General features: G+C 46.0%; 1 protein-coding gene across 3 annotated transcripts in view; it reads left to right on the top strand.

Moving 5' to 3' along the window:
- The window catches only part of SMAD7 (SMAD family member 7), a 31,034-nt gene extending 20,054 nt beyond the window's left edge, over positions 1-10,980 (top strand). For all 3 annotated transcript variants that reach the window (XM_054055046.1, XM_054055045.1, XM_054055044.1), the window contains one exon: positions 9,173-10,980. In XM_054055046.1, coding sequence (XP_053911021.1) covers positions 9,173-9,711 — 539 coding nt within the window. In that variant the 3' untranslated portion in view covers positions 9,712-10,980. The remainder of the gene's footprint in view (positions 1-9,172) is intronic.
- The last annotated feature ends 3,402 nt before the right edge of the window (positions 10,981-14,382 follow it).

Below are 14,382 nucleotides of genomic sequence, written 5' to 3'. Positions count from 1 at the left end.
GCCCAGTGGCCTCTGATGCCTTCAGCATCCATGTCAGTGATTTATTCCTGCGCTGGAAGGGTGATGGGCAGGATGTGTTCGTCAGAGCTCCAGCACAACCCAAGCCAGTAGAGATATTTTGGCAGCTCATCCTCAAGTCTGATCTGCATTGTTCAAAGTCAAGAGGCCTTTGTGTGACGGTTTCTCCTTCTCAGAAGGTTTCTGGTTGAGATCTGGATTGGGTATGGGTGGAGAAGAGGTGTGTCTTGGCCGCTGCCAAGGATGAAGCGTGGAGGTATCTGCTCATCTCCAGGATCTGGGGCTGGTACCAGGTCCTGAGTTGCTCGAGGGGCGCATGGCAGCACCTCATGAACGCTGACTTCGGCTTCCTGCATTTTTCTAGACGAGCCTCTTGGCTGATTGTCATCAAAGTGATTATTCCAGGTTGCTATCAAGGCAAGGGAGGAGGTCGGAGGGTGCACAGGGCTGCAGAGCATCTGCGACACCTCCCAAGCCAGCAAGTCCTCTCAGGACATTGTGCCAGAGAACAACAATGGGGACACATGCAGCAAAAAGAGGATTTCTGGAGGTTTTCCACATGAACCCGCATACCCCTGCGCCTGTCTGGGGGGTCCTAGAAACCCCGTGGATGTTGGATGCCTCATGTAGCGCCCCTTCATCCCACCCATCTGCCAGGCTGGAGCTTGGGGAAGGGATTCCTGTCCTACTGCTTTTTCGAAACAAGGGAAAAGTTTTCCCACACCTTTGAGGGGTGCAGAAGGAGAGGCAGATAAAGAAGGTTCTTTAAATTAAAACTTCAAAAACAATTAGAATGACTGTATACTAAACAACAGCAAAGGGGCCCATTTACTGTAAATATTATGAATGGATTTGGCTGGCTTCTTCATCCCCACCCTTCCTCTAAGGCTTTTCTCTGAGCTGAGTCGAAATTCGGCCTTCAGACAGCACGGTACTCTATAATTTGCATGGCTGATGAGGCCCGAAGCCTGGTATGGAGGAAACTGGAGTCAGCTGGCTCCTCTCTAACCACTGGAGACAGGCAGACAGGCATTTTTGGTGTGTGCCTGCGTATTTCCCTCCCTCCCCCGCCTTGTAGCTGCAGCCTTGCTTGGCTTTTAAAGAATTGGGCACAAAAAAAAGGTTCTTCTCTTCTTGAGTCGTTTTTAGCCGTGGTAATTGATTAATCACTGTAATTAGACAGTAGCAGTGACTAATAGGATGTTTATGAATCAAATTTCTGGTTTGGTGGACTCTGTGAACTCAGCAGTTTCACTTTGGTTCTTTCTTTGCCATCCTTTGATGCAGGGGACTTCGGGAAGATGGGCTTCCTTCACATGTATGTGTTGGTCACCCTATATTTTTCAAGCTTGGACATCCCTCCTGGGGCAGCCTTGGTGTTTGCCATACTGGTGCCCACTCTAGAAGCTTTGCAGGTCTGCAACAACATGCTTCTCCCATTTGTTTTCTTGCTTGTGTGTCTCGTCTCTGAATTAACCCTCAAAGGTCAGGACTGGGTTCCAGACTGGGAGAAGATTGACTTAAAGTGCCACTAAATTGGGCTGATAACCTTAGGGGATGTCCTGAGGGATCAGTCATCTCTACCCACCATCAGCCTGACCTCATTTTCGTCCTGATTTCGCAACAGTGTTTCCCAGCCATGGTGAAGGTGATGGGAGTTCTTGGTTGGGTCACCAGGGGACCAAGCAGAGCACTCCCAGGCTTGTGGGTCACTACTAACATGAGTCTGAGCCAAAGGCCTAGTTAGAAATTCTGGGAAATCCCACACTCTTTCCCCTTACGGCTTCTGCCAAATTATAGAATCGTAGAATCACAGAATGGTTTGGGTTGGAAGGGACCTTAAAGCTCATCCACTCCCACCCCCTGCCATGGGCAGGGACACCTCCCACTGGATCAGGGGCTCCAAGCCCCATCCAACCTGGCCTGGAACCCCTCCAGGGATGGGGCAGCCACCACTGCTCTGGGCAACCTGGGCCAGGGCCTCCCCACCCTCACAGGAAAACATTTCTTCCTAAGATCTCATCTCAATCTCCTCTTTTTCAGCTTAAAACTGTTCCCCCTCATCCTATCCCTGCATTCCTTGATCAAGCCTCTTCCCAGGAGCCCCTTTTAGTGCTGGAGGCTGCTCTAAGGTCTCCCCGCATCCTTCTCTTCTCCAGGCTGAACAACCCCAACTCTCAGCCTGTCCTCATGTGGGAGGTGCTGCAGCCCTCGAATCATCTTTGTAGTCTCCTCTGGACTCTAACTGATCCATGTACTTCCTGTGCTATGGACTCTTAAATCTTGTCCTCTGCGTCCGCATAAGACTTACAAGGTTTCAAATCTCAGCAACATCTCGGCTTCTGTATACAAGCCCTTAGAAAGCTTCAGGGAACTGAAGTCTTGGGGGGAAGTTCAGGTAGACACCTATTTCAATGCATGGTTGACTTATTTTGCTAGGAGCAAGGAGCCATTTAAGTCATTGGGTGGACAACTTGTTAATAAATTAAAGAAATTATCTTAAGGCTCTTTAGCCTGCATGACAACTGTATATGTTGAGTAATAAAAGCCGCCTAATCAGACATAGACACAAATTTATGGTCTAGCCTGTCAATCCGCGGATTAAGGACTCCATAAGTACCTACTGGCACGATGGGCTGTAATGGCTTCTAAAGAGGTGGTCTATCATGCCAATAATGCACAGATTAAGGGCTGCTGAAGTATGTGTTGACGTGAACTGACTGTCGCAACTCTTTGGGGTCTCTTGTATTGATGTGGTAGAGGGACCCCATGGGCCACATTGGGCAGTGGCATTCCTGCAGTAGGTAAGGATTTATTTTCTCTGCAAACAACAGGAGCTTAACACATGACCATCCTCTAAATTAGCCTTTCAGGAATTATCCCAGCCATCAAGAGTAGGGGGAGGTGAGGAAGCTGAAGCTGTCTCGCCCTTGTGTGCAGGGAGATATAAAAGGTTTGGGGCAAACATTACCATGGGTGGTGTCTCCAGACTGCCCACAACTCCATTAAAAGCACAAAGACCCTTTTCTACAGCAGGATATATCCTTTAATTTGGATTTTTTTTTCTTTGCTTTTACAAAGCATACCTGGAAATATGGCTTTGAGGGAATTTTCTTGGCTTTTTCTTGTTTGCTCCCTCCCCCAAGTAGGCTGTAAATTATCCAAGAGACTAGAAAGGAAGTAAAGTTTGCCTTTTTGGTGCCTATTTTTCCTTGCTTTGATGAGCTGAGTGGTTGCACATCATACTTGGTGTTCTCCTTACCTTGATGTAATGCCTGATCCCCTCTCGAGTAAGAGCTCAGGTGTGTTTTTCACAATATCCTGAGAAAGCAGCTCTTACTAGTAAAAGAAAGGGACAAAACTGCAACTCAAGCACTGCCCTGCGGGGCCTCAAGAAGAGCATGCAAAACCTCATAAAAAGCTCTGGGATCAGTGTCTCTGTCCCCTCCATCTCCATGAACAGGAGAAAATGGGGTGTGTGGCTCTGCCCTGGGCTCGCAAATGCCACTTAAGGTCAGCCAAGAGAGATTACCGGGCGCGAGACACGCTGAGCTTGGTCTTAGCCTTGGTCCCAGCCAGACGACAAGTTGTGCTGACACCAGTCCAGCCAATTTTTTTTTTAAGCACAAATGCCCTCCACGTGTGCTGATGGATAAAGGAGGATGGACCATAGGTTCATCTGCTCATCAGCATTGCCCACATTGCTTGCTTTCCAGCAGAAATCTGCCTCCTGGAAAGACAAGTAGGGCTCTTTCTACCCCTCTGGGTCTCCTTGCTGCCCCAGGAGCCCACCTCTGGGGCATGGTCCTTTTAGGAGGAGTCCGTAAGACCTAGTCTCATAGGATGCTATGTCTAGCTAGACCTAGTCTCCTTTGGATGCTATGGTTTCTTGGTGGACATAAGCGTTAATTTATCTGTTGCCTTTAACTGTTCCTGTTGAGTTTCCAGTTGTGTGGGCAGTATCACATCTACAAGTGGCCAAAGTGAGAGAACCACAAAACCTGAGCAACCTGATAAAGTTGAATATGTTCAACACTGCAGGGGGTTTGGACTGGACGGGACCTTTACAGGTCTGTTCTAACACAAACCATTCTTGATTCTATGAAAATTAGGAGGCTTGTGAGCAACTCAGGGTAGATGATGCCACGGTGAGTATGGCATCAGAGGTGGAAGTTTGGTGAGAAGTCCAGCCCTGGGGATCAGAGAGGAGTGAGGGAGAGGAGGAAGTGTGATGGTGGGAGGTTTAGGAGGAGCGTGAGAAGAGCTTTAGGGAAAGAAAGTGATGCGGTTGTTCGCCCTGGAGAAGAGAAGGCACCGGGGAGACGTTATAGCAGTTTCCAGTACTTAAAGGGGCTCCAGGAAAGCTGGGGAGGGGCTTTTGATCAGGGAGTGCAGGGATAGGATGAGGAGGAATGGTTTTAGAATGAAAGAGAGGAGATTTAGATTAGACATTAGGAATAAATGTTTTTGTGTGAGGGTGGGGAGGGCCTGGCCCAGGTTTCCCAGGGAAGTGGTGGCTGCCCCATCCCTGGAGGTGTTCAAGGTCAGGTTGGATGGAGCTTTGAGCAGCCTGATCCAGTGGGAGATGTCCTTGCCATGGCAGGGGTTTAGAACTGGATGGTCTTTAAGGTCTCTTCCAACCCAAACCGTTCTGTGATTCTGTGAAAGCTGCTTTAAAAAATAAAATCTATAAAAATATATATGAAAGGTATAAATACGTAGTTTGAAGTGCTTCTACAGCTGGATGAATGATTTAGTTTGTGTCTAGGCTTGATGTCATTGAGGAAAGATCCAATTACAGGTATTTAACAACCTAATCAGGGTTGCAGTTGTATTCCCATTTTCAGTGAGGAGTTGTTATTATGGCGGATGTCAGTGACAATTTAGATCGCTCTTGACTTGATCAGATGGGAGTAGTCCTGGTGAGTGAGATAGCTCAGTGTGTGCTAAACTTGCTGTTTTCTTTAGAGGCTGGTTGATTACAGGAAAACCTTTAGCTATGTCAAAACAAAACAAAGCAAAACAAAAGATCCCCAGCCCACCTCCCCTCTACGATCATGAACTTGGCATCAGGACAAAGCTGACATCCGAAAGCCGGCCAGGAGCTGTCTTGGTTTCTTATTTATGTTTTTCATTTCAATTTTGCTGAAGTGTTCCGATTCTTCCTGAATAAAAAAAAAAAGCAAACTTTTTTCTTCCCAAGCTCCTAGTAAAACCACTGGAGCTCAGAAAATCTACAGATGACGTGGTTTCATCATTTTAAAAATGTTCGTGTGTCAAGAAGAAAAGCTGCACCAGAAATTTTCTGCCACTTTGAGTCTTTCTGCTACAGTTTAGGAGAGCTGAGTGTGGGACTGCTGTTGATGAATTTGGGTGTTCCCATGGTGTGAATCTGCCATACCACCTTTCATCTGGACCTTCTTGGTTTCAGCAGCTTTTAATTTTGGGGGGTTATTGCTCCAGTGTCCCATCCTCCAGGATTTCTGCATGGATGAAGTATTTCCTGCAGCATCCTTCCCTAGACCAGGGTGATGCCCTGAGCTCCTGGGCAGTAAGTGCGCACCCAGAGCTGCAGAAATCCTGGTTGTGGCCTTTTGTGGAGCAATTTTGGGTAGAACTTCATGTTTACAAGGGTCAAGGCAGGTGGTGGGAAGCCTCACAGGCTCTTAGGCTGGTGGGTGTGTTGGGAAGTAGCTGGGATGATGCTATTGTGGAAGACACTCTTCCTCCAAGTAATGTTCCAGGACGGTGTAAAAAATGTGGAAACCCAAGAGTTTTTACAATGAGATTGAGACATCACCATCTTCATCACCATCCACAGTAAACTTAGAAGAAATATTATGCCAAGTCGAAACTATTGACTTAATTTCTTTCTTTCGTGTGGAAATAGGCTTTGCTTCATATAGCTCTTCTACGTAGACCCAACTATAAGTGACCGATATGACTAATTCTCTACATTCCTGAGGGCGCACTCACTTTATTTTATTTTATTTATTTATTTATTTATTTCCATGATAAGCTTGCACAGTGTGCTGGGGGAAGCCTGACAGAGCCTCTAGGCAGCCTGTAATACAAACCATGGAAAATAATAATAAGCCAACAATAGCAGCAAATGGAGGGATGCTTAATAATGAAAATAATAGTGAGGGTGTTTATAGCGTTAAACATTATCATTGTTTTCTGGAATATGGGAATGCTCCCAGTTCACTGGGAGTTTTCCAGGCATTTAGAGAGGATGGGTTTGCTCTGAGGAGCCTGTAAAAATGATGCTTTTAGCTCAAAACAAGAATCCCAATACGTTTCTCAGCCATTACAGGACGTTTTTTTTCCACAAGGACATGTTGAGGGTGATGTGGCTGCAGATTTCTTGGGATCTGGGTTTTGTGTGAATTGGCAGCAAGCGGAGATGGGAGATGGCTGCCACAACTCCAAGTTGTACCAGGATGAGCCTGGTGGGGGTCTTTTGAGGCAAAATCAATCTTAATTTCTTCATTAACCCATGGACATTGCTACCAAACAAAAGCCTGTTGGAGAAAAAGAAGGTCTCCATTGCTGTAGGAAACATCTCTGTGTCATTTTTCCCTCTTGTCCTGCAACCTCCTCTTCTGTCCCCACGGTCCGGAGTGATGCCACTGGCTTTTCCCACCCCTTTTCCAGTGGATGTGAGAATCAGGGAGATGGGTGAAGTGGGGAGGCTCCACCAGGGTCCCAACGACTGTGAAAAGCAGCTTTGGTGGCGGCTGGCAAAGAGGTCTGATCCTGTTTATCCGAGCTCAACCCTTATATTCTCATGGCTTTTTGACTAGACATCCAGTCAACAGCTGAATCCTGCAAATGGAAGAGGCTCTGGCATATTTATACTGTGTGCTGGCATTGGCTTCTTAATAAAAAAAAATATCCCGGATTACCTAAGACTTGTCCTTGAGGTCTGGTCACTCCATCTCATTGAAAAACCTAGTGGGATTCATTCATGAACTTCCAGCCTTCCATAAAGGTCTGTTCATTCATAGCCAAGGCAGTTTTCTTCTTTTTTTTTTTTTCTTTTTTTTCCCCTTTTTAAGAGTTTTCTTTTTTTTTTAATGCACTGGCAATTAAATAACTCTTTGTAAGCGGCAATGAGCTACTTGTTAAGTGGTCTTCACCAATGCAAGCACAAATATTGGGTGAAAAAGTCTTTTTTTTCCCCCCCTGAAAGGGATGCTTTTATGTTCAGATAAATAAGAACCTATAGGAATTTCGGCAGGGTTCAATGGCTGTTGCTCCAAAATTCCCTGAACTGCTATAAAATAAAAACCAACAAGCACTGAGCATTGCTGACAGGCAGTTGGTGGAGGGGGAGGTGGAGATGGGGAAGGATCCCGGAGCATCCCCTCTCTTGATCCAGGAGCAGCCTCCCCCCACCCCTGATTAATCTATTTCCTGGGGTTTCCCCCCAGAATTACTCTGTCTCCCAGATGGGTGGGGGAAACACCATCCCAGGGGTGTTTCTTGCCCTGCTGGGTGCACCCTTGGGTGGAGAGCACCCCATTTAGGTTAGGGATGAGGTAACCCAAGCCGCCCGCTCCATTTCCCCCTCGGTCCCTCGCACGGTGCCAAGTTTCAGCAGGATATAAAGTTGTCTGCAACAAAGTCTTGGGAGGCACCAAAAAGGGGAGTTGGAAGGACAAACCAAGGCTCACGTCAATGGATGCTTTCCCAGGGACCACCTGGTGCTGCCAGGACCCCCAGTCCCTGGTTTCACCCAGGAGCAAGGGTCCCTATTTTGAGGTGTATGCAGTCAGGCCCATTTTTAGTAGCTGCCTCCAGCAACTGGAGAAATATTTTCCTCGCTGGCATAGAAATGAGGAAATTAAAAGTGTGTGGCTGGGCTTTTTTTTTTTTTTTTTTTTTCTTAAAAGCACAGTACAGGGCTTGAAGCACAACTCAGGGACTGGAGGGAAATGCCTGCACTGGGGAAATGGTTTTATAACAGCAAAAAAATAGAAAAAACATGGCATTGGGATCTTGAGGGGCTACTGAGGTGATGCAGGGAGAGCTTTGGGGTGATGGGTCACCCACCATCCCCACTCCCATAGCTGGAGCAGGGGATTATTTCAGTGGTGCTCACTAACTTGCATTCCCAGCTTGATTTTTTTTTAAATTTTTTTTTTTTTTTTTCAAATACAATTACAGAGATGAGTAGTTCCCAGGTCTTAACATGCCTACCGTGGCTGGAAGGAATTACCTGCTGAGCAGTGCCAGGCTGCTAGGGATCCTCTGTCAGGAAAAGGGGCTTTTCACATTTCTCAGCCCCAGCTTTGCTTTTTCCTACCACGTCACGTCCTTGCTGCTTGCAGGAGGTTGCCATGGACGAGGAAGTCAAAAGATGGGCTGTGCAAACGGGGTTTCTTTGGTTTTTTGCAGTCTGTTTTTGTTAACAAGAGCAAGATTTCTTGGTCTCCACCCTGCCACCACCTGACAGTACTTCCCGTGGGCCAGGGCTTCATCCAACTTCTACATGCTTTCTATCATCCACGCTTTGCCTATGGGCAGGGAAGTCTCCCATGGATTAGAACAGACGAGTCCTTGTCCCCTCTGGTTCCATGGAGTGACCTTCAGTGTGTTTTTCTTAGCAGTGCTTCATTTTTATTTGTGTCTCTGAACTGCAGGCAGTTCTTTATGGAAATGGATCCATTGTCCGGTGGGTGTAAATGAGGGGGGTTAGGGTGTTTGGTCTTGCCAGATGCAGCTGGCTGGAGCATCCTTTGTCTTCTGTTGGCACTGAAGGTGGTCCTAGTGATGGTTCTGGCGAAGGATTGCTATGCCCTGGGTGCTGCTGGTGGATCTCAAGCCACTTCTGAAAGTGGACCTGGCGATTTAGGATTCATAAGGGCTAACCAGCCCTTATGAATATTGCTAACCAGAGCTAGGCAGTGGCGCAGCACACTTGACCCAAATGTGGTTCAACTTAAATGGTCTTAATGGTGGCCTTAGGACATGGCTTTTGGAATTTGTGGATGTGCTATGGGCGTTGGAGTGTGCATGGAGAGCATTATGAAGGCATGGGCAGGCAAGGACTGGCTAATGTTTTTATTTTATTATGTCGTATTTTATTATGTCGTATTACTCCCATGGTGCTCAAGTTCTCCCTTTTTTTTTTTCTTATGTTCTACAGATTCCCAAGTTCTTCAGGAGCCGGGGCATCGGTCACACTGGTGCGTGGTGGCATACTGGGAAGAGAAAACGCGTGTGGGTCGGCTGTACTCTGTCCAAGAGCCCTCCCTGGATATCTTCTATGATCTACCTCAGGGGAATGGTTTCTGCCTCGGACAGCTCAACTCGGACAACAAAAGCCAACTGGTGCAGAAGGTCCGCAGCAAGATCGGCTATGGCATCCAGCTTACCAAGGAAGTGGACGGCGTGTGGGTGTACAACCGCAGCAGTTACCCCATCTTCATCAAGTCGGCCACACTGGACAACCCTGACTCCAGGACGTTGCTGGTTCACAAAGTGTTCCCAGGTTTTTCCATCAAGGCTTTTGACTACGAGAAGGCGTACAGCTTGCAGAGACCCAACGACCATGAGTTCATGCAGCAACCATGGACCGGATTTACTGTTCAGATCAGCTTTGTGAAAGGCTGGGGCCAGTGCTACACGAGACAGTTCATCAGCAGTTGCCCATGCTGGTTGGAGGTTATTTTTAATAACCGATGACTCGAGACAGAGTGAACTCCTGACATCGTTACTACTTTGCTGCTATTATTTCCTTCTGAGTGCTTGCTTTTCATGCAGACTTTTTGTTTTTGTTTTATTTTGTTTGTGGTTTTTTTTGTTCCACCCATCTTGAGAAATAGCTTATGAAAAGATTTTTTTTGCCTTGGGTATTTTGATAAATACATATATTTTTAAAATGTGTGAATGACCAATAATAACTGAGAAGGGGAAGTGAAGGGTTCAAGGGGATAGATCTCATACGATAATTACTTTGTGACTCTGAAAGGATTATCCTATGTGATCAACTAATTCAGAAGCCACTTCCTTTATGTTACAACTCCTTCTCTTGGATGAAACAACAAGATACCTGTATTTTTTATGCGTCACCTTTTTCTTGCCGCCAGCCATCCCCAGTGATGGTGACACCAAGACCCTTTCCCCAGCGGTGCTAACCTCATGTTGCCGCCGAAGGATGGTGCAAAACCTTCCCAACTGGGTCTTTACCCACCCTTTTGATTTCTATTTCATTTCTCTTGTTGCTGGGTTCACGTTTTGTCACTGTATTCATCCTTCCACCGCTTCTTTTTTTGTCATCGTGGATTGATGCAAGAGGACGAAGCAGCAGCGGAGAAACGTTGTGCGTGGCCCACGCTTTATAATTTGAGCTGAGATGTGAAGCAACGGAAGCGTAAGCGTAAAACGAAACAAAACCAACAAAACAATTTAAGAAACTTAGGGGAAAACAAAAGAAAAAGTGTTCATGATAGTTGGTCTGTTGTAACCTGCTTCAATCAGGTTATCCTGGTACCATCCTATCTGGAGATGCAGTTGTGCTTTCATTTCTTCTTGAATTCATACACGAGTATGATACTTTTACACTGTTCTTAGCTCAATGAGCATGTTTAGACCTTAACATAAGCTATTTTTCTAAATATAAAGGTTTAAATGAACAAGAGAGCATTCTCATTGGAACTTTAGCATTGTATTGTAGTGCTTTGGGAATAAAACACACACACAAAAAAAGACTCCTTAAAAAAACCCTGAGATTTATTAAAGAAAAAAGTGTATTTTATGTTATATATAAATATATTATTACTTGTAAATATAAAGACGTTTTATAAGCATCATTATTTATGTATTGTGCAATGTGTATAAACGAGAAAAAATAAGAAAGATGCACTTTGCTTTAATATAAATGCAAATAACAAATGCCAAATTAAAAAAAAAAACAAACAAAACAAAAAACAACACGAGGTTGGTGGTTTTTTCTATGGGTGTTATCATCCAGATGAATGTTTTTTTCTAAAGGAATTTATCTTCCATTAAAAAATAAAACATACACTTGATGCCAGGCTGTGCCGAGTGGCTTTTTTTAGTGGTGGGGATGAGGAAGGAAGGAAGGAAGGAAGGAGGGGGTAATGCTGCTCTGAGCGGGTACTGTGTGGGGTAGGCAATGGGATCAGCCCACTACATCCCCAAGTGCGACCACTCCGGTGTGGGTAGCACCCAGATAGGGTCACACCTGAGCTTTAGGCTCCATTAGGCTCTTTTGATGCAAGTGGCTCTGAGCTCCCCATCTTGGATGCATCCAATCAGCCTGTCTGGAGGATCTGTCAGCATCTGGACAGGTTGCAAAGAGGTGCATGGCTCACTGCCTAAAGTCTGCTGGGGTTATTTTTGTTATTATACGTGTTTCCTCATAATTTCAGTTTGATAGAGCCCCAGTGCTGGGGACTCGGCTCCTATTTGACAATCCTAGTCCTTTAAATACCAAAGAGGACCAAGCTTTTGCTTTGTGCTGGGGAACAGGTGGCCTATGCCACCAGAGGAGAAAGAAAATTTGAGGGGAAAGCAAATCTTCAGTGGGTTTTCTTCAACTATTCCCTACGCCCTTCATCTCTCACTAGAAATAGAGGTCATTTTTATTTTTGCCCTGATCCCCTTGCCTTCAGGCATTCACAGCTCCATTGTATCATATCCCACTTGGAAACATCCCCACTGGGAAGAAGGTCCCTACAGCTGGTTCCTGCCTTTTGTGAAGAGCGACCTTGAGCAGAAACCAACAGAGTCCTGGAGACTGAAAGATTTGGAGAAGTAGAATGTCCAAATTGGCTTATAAGCTCTCTCCTTGAAAAGCACCTGGAGCCCAGGAATGTAAATCGTGGTCTCTGCTGTCCTTCACATTGTTGAGTACCATAGCAGTACATCAGGCTTTGGGAGCACCTGGACCGGGTTTGGTCAGCACTGTGCCTTTCTCTTCAAGGGAGATGTGCCCAGCTCAGAGGGATTTATTATTTATGTAATAATTATTTATTACATTCAGAGTAATTGATTTGCTCTGAATGGTCCTTGCCTTCAGCTGGATCCATGTCCAGCTCGTGAACCAGCTTCAGAATGGTCATGGGCGAGATTTGCATAGGAATTTCAATTTCCAGGCTCTTGCCTCTCATCCTTTAGGTAGGAGTTAGCATTGAAGGCTGAGAGCGTGATAGATCTACCCACCCTGAATTGTTTGATGCTCACTAAGAGACACCTGAAAGGGCAGACACTTGAACAATGTCACCTACGCTACAATTTGTCCAGTTTCCTTTCCATTTTGCGCCAGCAGACTGGAAATACCCAGTAATCGCACTGCCTTTGTGGTCCATCAGCCAGACAAGCATTGATGGCTTGGACCAGAAGCTCAAGGAAGGGTGTATCTGCCCATATCATCAACACCCATCCAGGCAACACACCACCAAAGGCCCCGCAGATGAAAGATAAAGCAGATAACTGTGTTTTACAAACTTAACCATTGGGTCCCCTGAGCTCTGGCAGAGCTCCTCTGCAGGTGCAGGACTGTGCGAGCAGTAGGGACTCACGCTCAGAAAGATCTCTCCAAGTCTAGGAGGCACCTGGTCGATAGACAGACTGGGGTTACAGTCAACCAGCTGCAAAGTAGGGTTTTAGTCTGGAGTAGCCAGAAGACAGAGAATATTGGACTCACAGATGCTTTTCCCACCATCACTGTTCTGCTGGCAGCTAGGCATGGGTCTTTACCCAGGAGAGATGAGATGAGATGAGTGTTTTGTCCCTGATGTGGGATACCAAAGTAGCCACAAGCCAGGTTGGCACACTGAAGAACTCTGCATTTAGATGTTTTGCAGATGTTTTCACCTTGTTCCAAGAGGTACCATATCATATCCTTATGATTAAAGCCTTGAAGCCAAATTGTAGCATAGATGATGATGTCCCTTTAACTGAGATCTGGATTCTTGTCCCTGCTCCTTGTTCTGAAAGGTGACCAAATCCTTTAACCTTGCTGTTTCTCTCTGGATTTCCACTTTTGAGATACAAAGTTTACAAAGTGTTGCTCCTCCTGCAGCAGAAAATGGACGGTGGAAACACAGTATCCCTAATCCAAACCCCAATTAACACCCTTCACACCAGCTTTCCAAAACACACAGGGGCCACAAAGATGATCCAAAGGCTGGAGCACCTCTACTGTGAGGACAGGCTGAGAGAGCTGGGGTTGTTCAGCCTGGAGAAGAGAAGGCTGCGGGGATACCCCACTGGGGCCTTTCTGTACTTAAAGGATGCTTACAAGAAAGGTGGAGACAGGCATTTTAGCAGGGCCTGTAGCAATAGGACAAGGTTTCATCCCTAGAAACATTCCAGGTCAGGAGTTCTGAGTAACCTGATTGAGTTGAAGATGTCCCTGCTCACTGCAGGGGTTGGACTGGACGGCTTCCACAGGACCCTTCCAACCCAAACCATTCTACGGTTCTATGATAACACAAAGAGGAAAAAACGTCCAGCGAAGCCCAGAGGAGATATGTCCATGATGGGTGCAGTGTTGGTGGGCTGTGTGTCCTTTGCAAGGTGTAATGAGTGTCTGCTGGGCCTGGAGTGTCCTTACACATCCCATTTTACACCTTGTCCTATGTGACTACCCCTTGGCCATTCTTGGGGGCATGTGAAGCTGGCTGGACCTTCTGCTAGACATGGCTTTCCAGGTCAAACATAATACTGATCATCTGGAGAATGAGCTGAAACACCATGTGTAGCACTTTATTTTATGAGATCTTTACTTGCATTCATCTGTCAAAATAAAAGACCAAAGAATGTTGTTCACAGCAAGAAAGCTGGGAAATAATCAGCGAATGTATGGCTTTTCAATACTATAGCAGCTTTAGCTAAAATGTTCCAGTCTTCATCTCCTGCTGAGCTAATTTTAGCTCTCATTCAATGCAGAAAAAAAAAAAAAAACACGAAAAAAAAGAAAAAAAAAAAAGAAAAAAAAAAGAATACGACAGAAGGATGCTGAGCACCAGCTCATGTTTCCCCGTTCACCCAGAGCCTGTCCAGCTCTAGGGTCACAGATGCAGGGTGGGGGAAGTAGTCTGAAGGTTAAAATAGGGATTGGAGGTTAAAAAGACGAAGAATTTCCCCTTGGCTGGAGTTTGCCAATGCTGTAAAGCCATCTTAGGGCTCAGAAAAGCCTCAGCTACGTAAAGCAAAATGCTGACCTGGTATAAACCTGGTCCAATGTGGTCCTGCTGGCATTGTGCTGTCTGGCTGGAGCCTTTGCCTGGTTGTGCCACTCTCCGTTTCCATGAGTCCCTCTGCCACCAGCACAAAGCCAGGCTTAAACACACACATTTACATAAACCCTGAGTTCTGGAGATAATT

The sequence above is a fragment of the Cuculus canorus genome, chromosome Z, assembly GCF_017976375.1.
Source record: "Cuculus canorus isolate bCucCan1 chromosome Z, bCucCan1.pri, whole genome shotgun sequence".
Lineage (NCBI taxonomy): Eukaryota > Metazoa > Chordata > Aves > Cuculiformes > Cuculidae > Cuculus > Cuculus canorus.
Note: the sequence above shows the minus strand (reverse complement) of the source record. Positions and strands in the feature narration are given on the sequence as shown.